Here is a 17409-nt window from a genome sequence, read left to right as displayed (position 1 = left end):
GAGCACAGACCTCAGATGGGTGGACAGATGCTGAAAGTGACCCTGTGACTCCAGAGAGGCTTCTCCACACGGCAAACTTGGAAGTAGTACCAGGTATGCAAACCTAGCCAAGAACAGATGCTTTGTTCTGGAGGTGCATGCAACACACCCTCAAAAAGTCCTTGGTATTTCACCTTCAAAGTCTTTCACAATGCACTCAGCCCATTGCTTGCCTGCTCCACCTAAAGACGCTATCCTCAGTTGTCCTTTGCTAGATACCATAGTGGCCGCTTTCATGAGAACTGCAAGTAGCATTAGCCAAACCTTGCTTCAAACACTGAAGTAAACCTGCAGTCCTGTTACTACTGTTGCCATCATCAACATTACCTGCAGCATACCTCCTATGGAGTAAAATGTTTCGTATATGGCTGGATCTGTTTTATTGCAACCAGTTGTTGACGGCATCTATCAGTTGCAAGCATATTGAATACGAACAGGATAGGAACATAATAAATGGAACTAAAAAAAAATACAGACTAGGGTTGCAACCCTCAGTGATTTCCAAACTGTGGGTCAGGACAGACCTGGTGGGTTGCAACTTGATTTTTGGTGAGTTCTGTAGCAGCTGAGCAGAGCTGCCAATGAAAACACAGGTGATGGAACAATCAGATAACTAATTGCCTCAAGTCCTGAAGCTTTTCAAAAATCAGATACAGTAGCTGCTGTTTGCCCTGCAGAGAGCTCCTGCATTTTACAAGCATATGTAAATCTAGGAAGATAAATGTTGGTGCATCTTTTTTTTCTGGTTATTATTATGTGTAAATAAATAAAAATATTACTTCGTTCTATAAAGTCTTGTAAATCTAGGTGGGTCCTGATAGACTGTCTTTTTAAAAAGTGGGTCATTTTAAAAAGTGCTAAAATTTGGGAACCACTGCTGTACAGAGTTACATGGGTGTAAGTCCTGTTGAGCACAACAGGGCTTATTTCTGAGTAAACCTACATATGTTTGGGCTGCCAATTAAGGGTATTTCTCCTTCCTCTTCTCCCCAGCTAAGTCACATGCTGATATAAGCTTCCAAGAAACTGCTCAGGACTTGACCATAATTTATTCATGTATACTGTATGTTATTTCCTATTCTGTGCTTAGGTTTTAGGCAGGTTCTAATCTTGCTTTCTCATCATAACCACTCTAATGATCAGTTACCTTAGTGGTCAAACAAGGCTTTGAAATTCGCAAAACGAAAATAGGGACACTTCTCAAAACGTTTTAGCACTGGGACCCGCTTTTTAGAATGACAATCTGTCAGACTCACCAAAAATGATGCCATTAACCTGGAAGTGATGTCATGGCCAGAAGTGACACCATCAATTTAGACTTCAAAGATAAGCCACAATCAGCCAAAGGTCCCATTATATAGCATGCTTGTGCTGTTATTTTGCATGGCTTGGAATTCAAACAATCTAGCTCAGAAGTCAAAGTAGACATGGATCCTTCTCCAACCACACAGCCCTCCCCCGTTTCCAGTGTCCCATCTTCAGAGCAAAGCACCATGCCTCTCTCCCACTGTGAGCCCACCCTCCCCAGCAGGTCTGCATCCTATATTTTCAGTGGCAGCTAAGCTAGGTGCTATGTAATCCGCCTAACAGGTCCCCACCCACAGTTTAAGAAATGCTGCTCTATTATGGAGAAGCACCAGAGATCAGCTTTTGTACTGATGCCTTCTTTACCTTCCTTGCTGTACTAGTAAATGGACCATACTAGTAAAAAATTCTTTAAAAAAAAAAAATCAACTGTAAGCATGTTCAACAGACTCACAGCATGTTTATTCAGAAGTAAACATGCACAGGATTGGAGTCTTTGGGTAAAACAGAAGGCACAGCCGGGATAAGTAATCATAGCTGCAAGATGCAATCTTATGCACATTTCGCAGGAAGTCTAAGTGGATGCTTTTCCAAAATAGGTATAGGGTTTCACTAAGGACAGTCGGTTGCATCCGTGTCCTCTAAATCCAGGCTTTGTAGTTTTATTCAGAGCATTACACCAATGCAAAAACAGCTGTGGTCTACAAAGTTTCCTAGACACAAGTTGGCTACATAATTATCCCACTTTTTCCCCCAGTGGTGGTGATGGTAAGGACTAGGAAAGGGCAGAAGAGACTGCTGCAGTTGCTGCTACTCTCCTTCTCAAGGACAGGAACACCTTATGGGAGCAAAGAGGTGCAGCAGACAGCAACTGCACAGCAGTGGTGATACACTGAGGTTTCTGGTGCTTAAAAGTAACAGGAGAGACCTCATCTTGCTTTCCTATTGAAAACCGATTCCTTGACCTTGCTCTTCCAAATGGACAAGTGAGCTGCTCTCAAGTTCCACAGTGATTGGCCATATACACCATTGAGACCGAAGTACTATCTATGTGGTGTGGCTCCTACACAGCTCTTCAGCAAACTACAAAAGGCTCAGAAATATCATTCCATTCTGAGAAATCCACCTTTCAACACAGCCTTCCATTCCGATCACTAGCATAACCTTCTTTTCAAAAACCCTCAAAGACAGGCACAAGCCAAACCTTTATGGAAAATGCCGGCTCTGAATTATGCACCATTAGCCCATCTCTGCACTGAAATAAAGATTCTTCACTTCCAGACATCCTTCCGGTTCACTGCAAAGCTAGCCCGTAACAAGTGGTGCACCATAATACATTATACTGCAGTATTCTACTGCAGAGAATGTCACAGGAATAGAAGAGTCTTCCCTATTCTGCAAGTCTATGGGTTATAAATGAATGAAGTGTGCTAACAGCACTCCTGGGAACTACTTTGCTCTTCCTTCCTTTTAGAACATATATTTTACAGGTAATAATGAGAATCTAGCCTAGTACTGTTAGCTAGTCAGATTCAATTGGAGAAAGCTTCGGGGGAGAAAAAGGACACATGCATTCATTAAATCCATGCTTTCCTCTTTATGTTGAGCCTTGCATTGAGATAGGCAGGTGCTTTCCCTCACTTTAACAGTTCTGAAAAATAATCACAACACATGGACAATGAAAGGAAGGAAATTTCCAGATGCCAAAAACAGTCTGAAGAGAGACAGCAAGGCTCTTATTCGGTAAAATGCTTTTTTTTCAGTTTATCTTCTCCTGCATCTTAAATGCTCAGAGCAGGCAATAAACTACCCACAATTATATTTCCATTTTACAGAAACTGAAGCTGCAAATGCTGATGAGCCTAAAGTTTACCAAATGAGCAGGGGGAAAAACCTCACCCATGTGCTGAAGGTAGCCACATAAACAGGGAGCTGAAAAGACAGGTGGAGATTGCTTTGTTATATAGATGAAAAGCAAAGGGCTGCTTTCTGTTCATGTCCATCTGATAAAACATATGACTGCTCACACAGGCAGTTACCACAAGAAGGCTATCTAGACAAGGGATGGCCCTCCCAATTATTCCAAGCCTCTTGTCATCACTTCAAATTTAAGGGGATTTTATCCCTTTCACTATACAAGACAGCACTGAATAAAACTCAAGAGAAGTTGTCTCGTGACAATATGCACATAAAGGGGCCTGGAGCAGGCTCACAGTTCAGCTTCTCTACTGTCACCTGATAGGCCAAAAAGAAGACATTCTCCGAAGGATGCATACCACCCAAAAGTCAATTACACATGCAGCAGAATCACAAGGCTCAGCTTTTTCCAGAGCATATAATCAGGCCCACCTGATTATAAGAGGAAACTGCTTATAATCAGGTAGGTATGAACAGCTCCTCAGTGTTCCGTGATAGAGGAGTAACTGTATGGCCAGTCAGTGGCTGACAGAATGCAACTCTAATCATCAAGCTCAAAGTATAATACTCCAGAACTCAGTGGCTTCCAAACAAAATTTAAAAGGAGTATGAACTAGCATTCTCATGATTTTTCAACAAATGTGTTTCTACTGGACTAAAATCTATTGTAAAGACTTTCACCAATACCCCAGAGATCCCTGCAGTTCCTAGGAAGTTTACAAGATCAATAATAGTAAAACCCCTTTGAAAAGCCTAACACTATCAAACAGTGCTACCATCAAGTTACTAGCAGCCCTGAGGAAAACCCTGTAGATTCCTGTTTCCCCTCTCTTCCCCAACCTAGCTGACCCCTCACTCAGCCCTTGCAATGCCAATAATCTCCAATAAATTAGAGCAATGGTTCTCACACATTTAGCACCAGGACCCGCCAGAACAGAATGAGAATCTGTCAGGACTCACCGGAAGTGAGGTCATGATCAGAAGTGACATCATCAAGCAGGAAAATTTTTAACTATCCTAGGCTGCAATCCTACCCACACTTACCCAGGAGTAAGTTTCCTTTACTATCATTGTTAAAAGAATATACATAGTAGTTCATTAAAAGTACAGGTCTGTAACATTTCCCCCAATACAGTCACATATCATGGTAGCATCAAATCTACTATATTAAAAATAAAATACTGAAATGAATGGGGACCCACCTGAAATTGTCTCACGACCCACCTAGTGGATCCCGACCCACAGTTTGAGAAACACTGAATTAGAGGATCATTGAACATGTCCTAGGGCAAAACACACAGTTTGGGGAGCAGTGGTGAGGTTAAAAAATCCTGACAAACTGTCTGAACAACAGTGATAGTTTCCCACAATCTCCACAATACAGAAACAGGGGACAGTCTATAACAGTTATGAAGGGGTTCTCAGCAGGCAAATCTGGGAAGTGCTCCCTGAAACAAAAAGTCTGAAAACCTCTGCTCCAGGTTCTAATGAAGCGCCTCACTAATCTTAAAGTAACAGCAGAAGAGTAATACTGTAGTATTAACTCACTGTCACGTTTGGATTTGTCCTATGGAACCAACATGGCTGCCTGCAATTTTGTTCAATTTTTGCATAGTTCGCTAACTATTGCAGCATGTCCAAAGGCTTTTTCCAACACTTTGAGGGTTAAAAGGAAAAAAAAAAAAAAAGCCAGAGCAACCCAGCCAAGCAACACAATCTGTACCAGTCCAGTTCTTGCCACAAAACCGGTTAAGCAGCATGTTCTCAGCCAGAGACATTAGTCTATTAAATAAAACACCAATAACTCTTGAAATGGAATGCACAAACAACTCAAGAAAAATGAAAAACACATGCGCAAATGAAATGTGGTGCATGCCCAACTCGGTAAAGCTGCTGGCACTACTGGCTACTTTTAGCCTGCTGTAACTGGAGCTGTTTTTGACTAAGTTAAGAGAGCAGAAGGACTTCGGCAAGTTGTTGCCCATTTCTGTTATTCATGTCTCTACAGGGTTGACTCTTTATGATGCACTGGCAACGTGGGATAGATAGAAATGTGATGGAAGACACTCCTGCAGTCCTCTGACTGGACAAAGAGCTGTGGGCACAACTGTGCTAAAATACATCTAAAATTCTATACAGTACACAAATTAAGCATATTTGTTAGTTCTGAACAAGATTCGTGAAGCATATAAATAGGAAATTAGAAATATACAAAGGGGGTGAGTGGGGATGGGTAAATGGCATATGGAAACAGAAAATAAAATGCATGCAGTCCCAGAAACATACTACACAAGCACAGAGGTTGGTATAACTGCTATCATCACAGATGAGAGGATTCCGAGGAGAATAAAAAGCAAGTTTCTAGACTTAGAAACTTCATTTTCTATATAGTTAGTTTTAATAGTTAAATCGTTAGTTTTTAATAGTAAATAGTAAACTAACTAAATAGTTATGCCGATGTCCAGTGAAGTCTCAAAAGATGTGGGTGTATGGTTCCAGGAGACTTTTTTTTTATTTAGGCAGATGTTTTAAGTGTGGGTGGTTTGGCTTTATTTTTCCCTTACTCTCACTGCTTTTATATTATTTGTTTGCTGCTGCTTTAGGACTGCTTGATCTGAGAAATCTGATTTAATGTGATACTGCTGCTTACAGTTGTGAATTTTTATACTGCTGTAGGTTCATGGGTGGGTTATGTATTTATGACAGACTGCATCAGCTGTTAATAGATCTTTATGGAATTTTATATTTTTAATGTTTTTATAGTCTATTAATGATTCTATATAGAATTTATTACGATAAAGTTTAGTGATCCACCTTGAGCTGTTATTGGAAACAAATTTGCAACAAATTGGAAACTGTGTGAAACAAATTTCTTAAATATGCTGTTTTTCTCCAGTAAACATAACCAGTCGCCACGATTTTGGTATTTTGCATGTTGCTTGTAGAGAATAAAATCAATAAAATGTTGTTGGTGGTGGTGGTGTGTGTGTTAACGAGATAGAGAAGGGGGAGGTGCATATGTCAGCATTTCCAGTTATCAAGAGCTGGGAAACATGCTTTAAACTGGATAGCTTACAAAAGTCACTACATGAAAGCATGAGAACAAGTAGGTAGCAATACCTTTTAAGAGTGGGAAGAAAATATGGAAGGGGGGGAAGAGCACTGAGCAGGAATTTCCAGTTATCAAAGGCTTAGAAATACACCTAAACTTTGCACAGTTTACTTTTGGTCACTATTTTTTGGTCAGATTGCTTCTTCTAAGTAAACATACAGGTGTGTGTGCTACAAATCCAGTTTTGGGATTCAAAACTTAGTCTGCCCTAATGAGGAACTTTTTTTTAGTAAATGAGATGTTCTGTTTAGTAAATGAGACAATCAAGGCAATTTGTGGGGTTCTAAGCTCACCTTTGGACAGCAGAAGTTCCAATTCTTCTGAAAAGCTTACAACAATGTTCAGGGCTTTCTTCACTGTCAAAGACTTGGAACACACGTTTTCCAAATGTGACTGAGTGCGTCAACAAGCAGATTTTGCTCTTGCACAATAAGCTTACAAAAAATAAAACTACGTATACAGTGTGCTGTTTGGTAGCCACTCTCAAGACCCTGTTGGCACCTGGCATCCATTTCCAGCTTATCCATGCCAGTTTTCAGAACAAATGCCTTTGGAAAAAGCAGCTCGTCTACTTACTAAGGTCTTTGCTGAAGACCCTTCTCTGTGTTCCAACAATATCCAGAGTGTTTTTGGACAGGAAAGGGGCCTTTTTAGTGGCTGCCCATAGAATACCTTGCCATTTGAAGGCTCATATTTCTTATTTACAGAAACTTGGCATATAGTGTGCTACTCTGCTGTTTTTTTATTGTTGAGCTTCAGAAATGTCTTTTAAATGGATTTTATCTGTGTCCCTCTCTCTTGGTTTTACAAATTGCTTTTAATGTTGTTTAGTTTTGTATTGATGTAAGCTGCCTTGAACAAACTGCTGGAAACTGTTGATTTATTAAATCCCTTTACAAACTTCCAGTCATGCTGTCATACACAGGATGCAATTACAACAGGTCCATTTGAGCAACAAAACACAGCATATTGCCTTTTTTTAAAAACAGGCATACCTCCTTTCTGCCCAATAAAAGGCACGCAAGGCAGCTAAACAGCAAAACAAGAACTCATTGACATTTTCCCAAGTGGCTTAAACATTAATCTTTAGAAGGAGAACAAATTAGTTATTCCCAATATAAAAAGACTACATAGGTAACATGGCGGAAGCCACTTTGATGACAACCAATAACCTCTGTCGGGGTCAACCACATGACACACTTTGCAACCCAACTGGCTCTTTGCAGTCGCAGCAATTGTGTGCAAGTGGCCACAATCGCACAGCATCATACCAAAGAACAGCAGTTCCCGTGTGTCCCTGCATGAAGGGGGCAAGAAACTGAATGGTTGGCAGGGGAAAAGTCACACAGCAAAGACAACAGACAAAACTTTCTTTAATCTTTGCATAAGAAAATTCAGCTGCCCTGCAGGGGCACTTATTTTCTTTCGAAAGCAACTTGAGAATTTAATGTTGTAAAGATGGACTATGGTGAAAAGGTTGAATCCTGGCAATAAGCATAATAATTTGCAAATACAAAATGTTCCACTGCTTGCAGTTGTTGCTGACAGCTAAAGCATGCAGCTGAACTGGGTCTAGTCTTCATCCATTTCTCTTTCAGAATTCCAGGGCTGCTCAGTGACTCCTCTCCGGAAGCAGCCAGAAGCATCTGCTCCATATTGATCAGCCGAAGTGCTGACTCTTGAAACCAGCCACAACTCCAACAAGAACAGCAGCTAAAAAATTTTATTTCAGAAGACACTTCCATAATCTCCTTGGCCCAAAAGGTTGAACGATAAAAGGGAACACACACACTCTCTCTCTCTCTCTCTCTCTCTCTACTTTGATTCTGCAAAAGTTAGCAGAGGGCACCATATAGCTCCATTACCATGCAAGGATGCATGTCATACCTGCCTGCTTCTCCAATTGTCCTCTAAATCAGGGGTGCCCAAACCCCGGCCCTGGGGCCACTTGTGGCCCTCGAGGCCTCTCAGTGCGGCCCTCAGGTAGCCCCCAGTCTCCAATGATCCTCTGGCCCTCTGGAGATTTGTTGGAGTCCACACTGGCCTGACGCAACTGCTCTCAGCGTGAGGGCGACTGTTTGACCTCTCGCAGGAGCTGTGGGATGAGGGCTTCCTCCACTGCTTGCTGTTTCACGTCTGTGATGCAGTAGCAGCAGCAAAGGAAAGGCCAGCCTTGCTTTGTGCCAGGCCTTTTATAGGCCTTAACCTATTGCAAGACCTTCATTCCTTCATATAAGTTCATCTTTAATATATTCATTTATGTAAACTTATGTAAATTTATTCAAATTTGAAATATAAATTTCTCCCAGCCCCCAACACAGTGTCAGAGAGACGATGTGGCCCTCCTGCCAAAAACTTTGGACACCCCTGCTCTAAACCCTACATTGATGGGGAAAGGTGAACAAAATTCAGTGGTGGGGGAAAAAAAACTTTGCCCATGTTCAGACACGCTCATTTCCATTTCACATACTCCAAACCTGAGCACTAACGCAGAAAAAAGACAAGTAAACCTATTTGGCTCTGGTTCAGACAATCATCAACACTACTGTTAATGATCAAGTTCATGCATGTATTCTTTCTCTCATTTATGCAAAGAAGGAGAAGTGACACTGCCATTTTCAGTTTTGACTAAAATGCAGTTTCCTGTAACTTGGGAAACTGTTTTATTATAACTCTAGTTAGCTAACACTAACCAAGATCAAATCATGGTTTGGTTAAACAAAAAGATGCACACTATATTTTATAACAGTTTAAATCATTTCTGCCCAACATTGTATATACACGACAGGGACCAAGTGTGCACACCTGTGGGCTGGGCAGAAACAGGTTAAGCACCAAAGCACTTCTCCCACAAAGAATCTTGGGAATCACTCTTAAGAGCATACAAAGGATTCTCTACTACAGACCCCATCCTCTACTCTACTTGTTCCCAAACTGTGAGCTGTGGCTTCCCAAGGAGCCACGGAAACCAGCCAAGGGCTTTTGAGAGGATTTTTTGTGAATCCTCACAAAAAAAAACTGCCACTCTATACAACACTGGTTCCCAACCCATGGTCCATGGACCACAGGTAGCCCACGTGTCCATGAGAAGTGGTCCACAAGGTCTCAGGAATAAAAATCACTTTTGATCACTTCTAGCAATCGTTGACTGAGCATTCCCCCACAGACCACCAGAGGAATGTTGGCTGTGGGTGGTCCATTTTCCATCCTCTCTGGTGGTCTGTGGGGAGCACAAAGTTTGGAAGACGCTTCCCTATGGACCACCAGAGAGGATATGGACTGCCCATATCCACAGTTGGCAACAAAAACAGCAACCCACAAATCTCCATTTAAAAAATCTAATAAATCTCTAATACATCTCTTATTATTATAAATTTAATTGTATTTGAAGGTTATAGGGGTTGCATGTGGTCCCCAATGATTCCAGCTTTAGCACCAGTGCCCATGGCCTCCTAAAGGTTGGGAACCACTGCTATACAGTTTGGGAACAAGTGGAGTAGAGGATGGGGTCTCTTGCATGGGAGGAAACTGGAGGCCAGAATGTGATACCAGATCAGAAAGATCTATCTGAAATGTTGTGGTTCTTGAAAGACAGAACCTATTTTCAATTGTAAAAATCCCTACGGGGATTTAGAACAGCCTGCCTTTGTAAACCGCCTTGAATAAAGTCTGAGGAGAAATCTGACAACCAAGAAAGGCGGTATATAAATATCTGTAATATTATTATTATTATTATTATTATTATTATTATTATTATTATTATTATACAATGTATAGGATTGTAGCCCTAATGGGGAGCCGAAGCGAATGGCCCCGTAAGTCAAAGGAACCACCAGTCAAAAAAAATTGGGAAGCACTGGTCTATTCCCATCACAGAACTACAATTTCCAGACGGCCTCTCAGAGAGGAGATTGCAGTTATTCAACATTTTCCTGAAGAGTAAATGCCATAAGACTAGTTATATGGGCTCCTATTGAGGTTTTGGCCACATTGTATATCAGCCTGAACACTTGGTGAAAGGTTAGCTAAAAAAAGTGGTAAGTAATTAAAACACTATACTTTTTAAATTCTCTTATAAATTCCTAGGTCAGGACTGTGTCAGGGCTAAGAAAGCAACACAAACTTTCAAGAAGCAGATGGCTTGAAAGTTGTGCTTGTCCCGGAGCTCCAACTCTTGCTGCTACATCTGAGGTTTTGTCCTTGCACAAAAGGACTGCCAGTAACCTTCATTACAAAGCTCCATTCAAGAAGTGTACTACTCATTCAGATTTGGGAAAACCTGCCAGGCACTGCAAATCATACGCATTAAATCAACATTTTGTGAAAAATTGGGGCCGACCTGGTAGATGCCGGACTGCAGATCACATATTATGTTGGAGATCCCCCAAAAATAATTGCCAACTTCAGTGTGATTGACATTTTTAAGGGCACTTTGAGGATGGGAAGTCAACAGTATTCCCAAATGATTCACTAAAATATGTACATTTACATAGCAGTAATCAGGACTAGGATGGCTGGCGTTTCACATGAGAAAATAACCTTTGTGAGCTTCTCCCTTCTTGGAAAGAGGCTTTAAATATCAAAATTCCCATTTTAACAACATTTCTCATTTGCTTTCCAAGACAGAGACCTCAACATTCTAAGAGTTCAGGCAACATAATTAAGTTTTAGTTAAGCACTGGAAAAGTCAGGAAAATTAAAAAGCAACATTAGAATAAACCAGGATCTCAAAATGAGAAACAGGCATCACAGAGCACATTAAGTATTGAAACAATATGCTGATTACCGTTAGACCAGGGGCCAAATTATGTTGGAGCTCAGCCATGAAAACTCTCAATGCAAGTTTCTTCTTGAAAAATCAGCAGTGTGCTCCCCTCAATTTGGATCAAGGCCACAGCATGGGGGGGGTGAGGTACTTATTTTCACTCACGTTGCCATGGCTCAAACTGTTACAAACATGCCATATAGCACACTTGGGCCTACTTGGCAGCCGGCTAGGCTGGTGCGGAAGCCCACACCAGCTCAGCAGAGCCACATCCTACCCCTACACTGGCCAGGCATCACAGGGGCATGGGGAGCGTGGCAGGAGGCTGATTTGGAAGGGGGGTTTTGGGTGGAGCAAGGTGGAATGGTGGCAGGATCTGGCCCAGGAGGCGGGCACAATCAGCTGAGGACTGCTCTGCTGTATCCTAACTCCTGCTCCCAGCCCCCACATGCAAGAAGCCCCATGGGGTGGCTGGGTCTTTACCTCAGTAAGGGGAACTATATCCCCTTACTCAGAAGAGACCTCCAGCTGCCTCCCAAGCTGCACTGGATGCAGTGCAGGCCACAAGGCCTGGCTGCTCCAGCACAGTTTAGGATTTGGCTGCCCCAGACATGCAGTACCAAGTTACCCCCTCTGCATTTATCAGATCACCTTGCCCATAGTTGCTTAGTAAGGGAACTGAGTAGGGAGGGGGAACAGGGCACTCTCCATACCATCACCCCAATCTATAGTAGGGTCACCAACAGCTGTTTAACAAGAACAAAACAACAGCCGGCATTCCATCACAGAGCCAGTGCCAGGTTTAGCTTGATTCTGACTGTCTAGAAATTTTTTCTGATGCACAACCAAAGGAGAGACCAGGTAATCAAATGCTACACCAACAAGCTATAGGAAGGAAGACACAGAATTAGAATTTTCTGGTTTCCCAGCTTGATTTCTATTTCTGTACCACACCTGAAATTGGATCTACTTAAAAAAAAAAAACAACTACTTGCAACAAGGAGTGGAACATTTTATGCAAGAGTTTCTTCCTATCTGCAGGATACCCATGGGCCACAAATCTTTACTTTAGGAGTTCATAGGCATGTAAGCAAGCAATTGTTATTTGTTTGTTTTTTTAAATGGAGACTAGTAAATTTCTGGACATATGAGCAAAGTTTCCTGAAATATATTCTGAACATATGCCCACCAACAGAGATCCAGGGAAATGGTCGCAGGTAGTATAAGCTTATCAATCCAACTTGGTAGATTCCCAATCATTTGTTCCTTTGGCTGGTCTGCATTCTGCTGCTCCTGTTTTATTAGTTTTGTTGGATCTGTTATACCGTTATTACATTTTTTTTATTTTAGCTACTACTCCAAAGTTTACTTTCAATTTTAAAGCACTTAAGAGTTATTTTTGTGAAAAGTGGCATAGAAATTTTAAAACTAAAATAAAAAGAGACACGTTTAGCTTCCTGCCCAGTTCTATACCCACTTTCTTGGAAGGAATTTATGGGAATCGAATCCAATGGGAGTTATGGCCAGACAGAAACAACAGAGTCTTGTGGCACCTTAAGGACTAACAAAATTATTGCAGCCTAAGCTTCTGGGGACTAAAATCGGATGCATTAAATATAATCCTCAGTAGGGAGGAATTCAAGAGTATAGAGAAAAAGATGTAAACAGTGAGGCGAAATGAAAAATGAAATGCAGAAAGCATAAAGCAGCCTCCTGATTTTAGAAGTAGGCTACCTTAGAATGCCAGATGCAAGGGAGGGCACCAGGATGCAGGTCTCTTGTTGTCTTGTGTGCTCCCTGAGGTATCTGGTGGGCCACTATGAGATGCCCACTAGATGGGTCTTTGGTCTGATCTAGTGGGGCTCTTCTAATGTTTTTATGTTCATCTTGTTGGCATCCTTCAGTCTCGGAAGACAATGGTATCGCGCTCTGAATAGTGGTTCTGGAACAGAGCGTCCTCTCCAGTGCGTGAAGCCTGGGTAAAGTAGATATGGAGGGCAGACTGTTACCCATGCAGCAAATCCCCCCGTCTCCACGTCACTGAAATGGTCCAATGGAAAGGCTGAAGCCAATATGGTTGGTTCCAATGGTGTCACAGGAGTTGCCAGAACGTGACCATGTTCAGCCATGAACTGCCTCAGGGACTCTGGCAGTTTGCCTCGAGGTTAACTCCTGAAGCCTTTTCCATAACTGGATGTAGCCACAAGGCAGTGGAGGTTTGGGATCAGAGTTTTCCTTCTCTCAGATGAGCTGCCTTCCCATCTACCCGGTGGCTGTTTAGTCGGTGGCTGCTTAGTCGCCTCTTAGGACAAGTACAGCCAAACTAAGGGCCTATTCTTATCCCCCAGCCCCCAGGGGTTTTGTTCAAATTCTGTCACAATTCTACATATGGGTGTATGTATGTAAAACATAAGAACTTAGCCTCAACAACCTTTGAGGGGGGAAAAGGAAGGGTTTGTATTCAGTGATCTCCACCCCCAGAGAGATGCTGTTAAAGCTGACCAGGTGTGCAAAGCCCCCCCCCATCACCACCTTTACATATGCGGGGCCTGATCCTTCAAGAAGTTCTACATGTAGCAGCCACACAGAGATCACCCTTGCTGCATCAAAGCAATGCTTATTTTTTAAAACATTCTCTGCACAAAGGGGAAAAAAGACAGCCTAAAATACAGTCATTCCTTAACTACATAATATCAGTTCCATAAAAATGTATCCCCCTCAGTAAAAAGGATGGACGCAATTCAATGTTTCTCTCTACCTCCCCAGTCCTGTCAAGCTTCCTCCTCATCGCCTGCAGGGCAAAACAAAAGCAAGAGTCTGGAAATGGATTATATAAATCGTCTCGCCTACACAGAAAACAACCTGGCTTTTGCATCTCAGTCACTGGACAACCTGTAACACAGGCTTTGGCCAATGAGCTCCAGTCAAAACTGGTACATTTGAAGTTCTCTATACAAGCAGTTAAAAATGCACTCCTGTATATTTACAATGCACCCCTCCCTGCTTCTTTTATCTTTTACAACACTGCATCAACAGATAAGACACTTTCCTCACAGCAAGATCAGAACATGCTTGCATTGGAGATCCTGCCCTTTAATATCATACATACCACCATCAAGTTCAAGATCTCAATTTGGGTTGCTCCATTTAATCCAACACCATCAATCAATTAAAGCAAAGGTTGCTAACCTTTTCAGCTTCATGCACCCCCAGGAGAATTTCAAACTAGTCATATACCCCCCCAACACTTTTGTTTATTTTATTTCAGTTATTATTTGCAAATTCCCAAAATTGGTATGGTAAAAAAAAAAAAGGACTTCAAAAACATTAAATTTCAATCACAGTTAAAAAATTGTGCATGATGGCAAAAAAAAAAAGGCTTAATTTGAGGAGCACTTCACCCTCTGAACTCCCTTCAAACACCCAGGATGCACAGCCCATAGGTTAAATAACCCCTGAATTAAAGAAACCTTCTGACTGACTAAAAGGCAGGCCCGACTAATTGGGCAGCAGTTTTTTTTTTAAAGCATGAATGCTTTTAATGCATTGCGCCCAATGTCTCCAGTGGCATTTCTCTCACCTAGGACCCTTAGACCTGGCAGCTGCTCAAAGTGCACAGGCCTGATGCTAAAACAAAAGGATAGTAACACTGCCACAACCCACCAGAGCTAAGCTCATGACCTATTTCTGGGTCCTGGCGACCCAGTTGGAGACCACTAGATTTCTGCCCAATGTTGCATAAGTGCAACAGGGATCCAATGTGTACACCTGTGGGCTGGGCAGGAATGGGTTAACCCACTAAAAATTTAAATAGTTAACCAGCTAAAACTGTTTTAAACCTGCAACAGCTCTACTTTCAACTAGGTTGCTTCCTCAGTGGCACAGATCAAGTTTGCCAAGATGCCCCACTCCACCCTAGACTTTCCAAAGCAAAACTATGCCAGGACGCTGGGAGGCAAAAGCTGGTATTGCCATTTTGAGGAGCTGCAGTGTGCTCTAGAAGATCAAAGAAGATGGCCAACTAAAGGAGTACTTTTGAAGTCACTGGCTGGGGAAAAGAGTGAAAACAACCAACTTATCTGAATACTTCCAAAACTGAACAGACAACTGGCTAATTAGTTAACCTATCATGATATCCATCCCTACTTCACTCTACTAGCAGTAAACTCTCCTTGGAATATTTTCCTCCAGTTCATAAATAGGAGGGCCATCACCCCATGTATTCCCCAGACCCAAGTCCCCATAACCAGAACCATACCACTCTCCTTATTTTCACCTCCTAATTTCCAAACAGAAGGGGGAAAAAATACAGGAAATCAACATTACTGCAGGACCAAATTTTAACTTGAAATAGGCCAGTTTTTCGAGTGGACACCAGAGTGGGAGGCTGACAGGAGTTGGGGGGGGGGGACAGGATAGAAAAAATTATCTTGGTACTTGTGAAACAGTCATTAAGCAATTATAATCAAGAGAGTGACTCTGTGTTTGGCTTTGGGGCTTCTCCAATAATCTTTTTCATATATCCCTGAGAAGGGAAGAAGGAGGCAGCAACAGTGTCACCAAGAAGGCAGCCCCCCCCCCCCCAGGAGCAATCCAACATAACTGAGAACCACCATTTTTTGAAACATACACCTGGATTCATCTCCCATTCCCTAATTTGACAGTAACTGGAGATAATTGCTCCGTTTCACGTCTCCAGCAAGAGCCCAAATAAGAGCAAAGGCTCTTGCAGAGTCAGCAGATTCCTCTCAGACACCATCTGGCTACCATTTTAGAAAGTATTGTACACTCCAGAAGACAGGCGAGATCCTAAACCAGCAGACATACAGGATCAATGGCAAGTTTTCCCTTCACAATACAAGCGGAGAAGCCTTTGACTGCATGAATTGCTCAATCCTCAGCTCTCAGAATTAGACCAGCGATGCCAGCTGTCTCCCACCAGGAGTTAAAAGTGGTGTAGCTAGAGGGGGGGCAAAGCACTAAGCTTGGCAGGGAGCCTCATCTCCGCATGGAAGGGGTCCCACTCCTTCGGAGCCATTCCAGATGCCAGCTGTCTCCCACCAGGAGTTAAAAGTGGTGTAGCTAGAGGGGGGGCAAAGCACTAAGCTTGGCAGGGAGCCTCATCTCCGCATGGAAGGGGTCCCACTCCTTCGGAGCCATTCCAGATGCCAGCTGTCTCCCACCAGGAGTTAAAAGTGGTGTAGCTAGAGGGGGGCAAAGCACTAAGCTTGGCAGGGAGCCTCATCTCCGCATGGAAGGGGTCCCACTCCTTCGGAGCCATTCCAGATGCCAGCTGTCTCCCACCAGGAGCTAAAAGGCACCAGTGGCGTAGCTAGAGGGGGGCGAAGCACTAAGTTTGGCAAGAAGCCTCATCTCAGTGTGGAAGGGGCCCCTTCCTTTTGGAGCCATTCCAGGTGGGGGGGGAGCGAAAGGGAGGCATACTAAGGGAAGGGGCCCCTTGCATGCTGTGGTGAAGCTCCCTGCCAAACTTAGAGCTTTGCCCCCCCTCTGGCTACGCCACTCATTTCAATGACGCCTTGAGAGAAACAGGGGAGGGTGGTGAAGGGGGGCTTCGACGACCCCCCCCTTCTTGGTGGCCTGCTTTGGCTTCTGAGCCAGGAAGGAGAGGGGTATTGAGGGGTAGGGGCGCCAAGTCCCTTCTGAAACCCCCTCAGGCAACTTTTCCCCAGGAGGAGAAGTTGGGAGCCGAGAGGCAGCCATGGAAGAGGCGCAGGGCGCCAGCAGCTGGGAAGGGGCCACTGGAGAGCCCCCCCTTCCTTACCTTGACTGGGCAGCCATGGTGAAGTTCAGCCCTGCACACGTCCTCTGGCCATCAGCAGCCCGGGCGCGCGCCCCGCCCCCGCCCCCCACCGCCCCCCACCAACTCCTGGCCCATTTGCTGGGGCGCCTCAGCCCCGCGCCCCTCTGCCTGCCTGCGCCAAGAGCTGCCTGCAAACGCCGCCGCCCCCTCCTCCCCCCAGGGCAGCTTCCCTCAGCCTTCCCCTAGCTCAGCCCTGCTGCACTGGATAGACATCCGGGCACAGGAGGGAGGGCAGCCAGCCAGCCAGCCAGGCCCCCTCCCTCCGTCCCTCCCTCCCTCCAGCCCAGCTGGCTGCCTTGGCCGAGCCGCCCAAGGGAGGCGGGGCTGCTCTGCAGCTCCACAGGTAAGCCAAGCCCGGGACAACCTGGGCTGCGCGCGAGGAGGGCGCCAGTGCAGCCCAGCCAGCGCGCGCAGCTGCCAGCTTCCCCAGGGAGATAGAGCAGCCACCTT

The 17409-nt window shown here is 43.8% G+C and overlaps 1 protein-coding gene across 4 annotated transcripts in view; it reads right to left on the bottom strand.

The window, feature by feature from the left end:
* Window positions 1–16989, bottom strand: part of AFF1 (ALF transcription elongation factor 1) — a 137416-nt gene extending 120427 nt beyond the window's left edge. For all 4 annotated transcript variants that reach the window (XM_066632054.1, XM_066632056.1, XM_066632057.1 and 1 more), the window contains exon 1: window positions 16921–16989. In XM_066632054.1, coding sequence (XP_066488151.1) covers window positions 16921–16937 — 17 coding nt within the window. In that variant the 5' untranslated portion in view covers window positions 16938–16989. The remainder of the gene's footprint in view (window positions 1–16920) is intronic.
* Window positions 16990–17409: the final 420 nt, after the last annotated feature.

This window comes from Tiliqua scincoides, chromosome 6 (genome assembly GCF_035046505.1).
Source record: "Tiliqua scincoides isolate rTilSci1 chromosome 6, rTilSci1.hap2, whole genome shotgun sequence".
Taxonomy (NCBI): domain Eukaryota; kingdom Metazoa; phylum Chordata; class Lepidosauria; order Squamata; family Scincidae; genus Tiliqua; species Tiliqua scincoides.
Note: the sequence above shows the minus strand (reverse complement) of the source record. Positions and strands in the feature narration are given on the sequence as shown.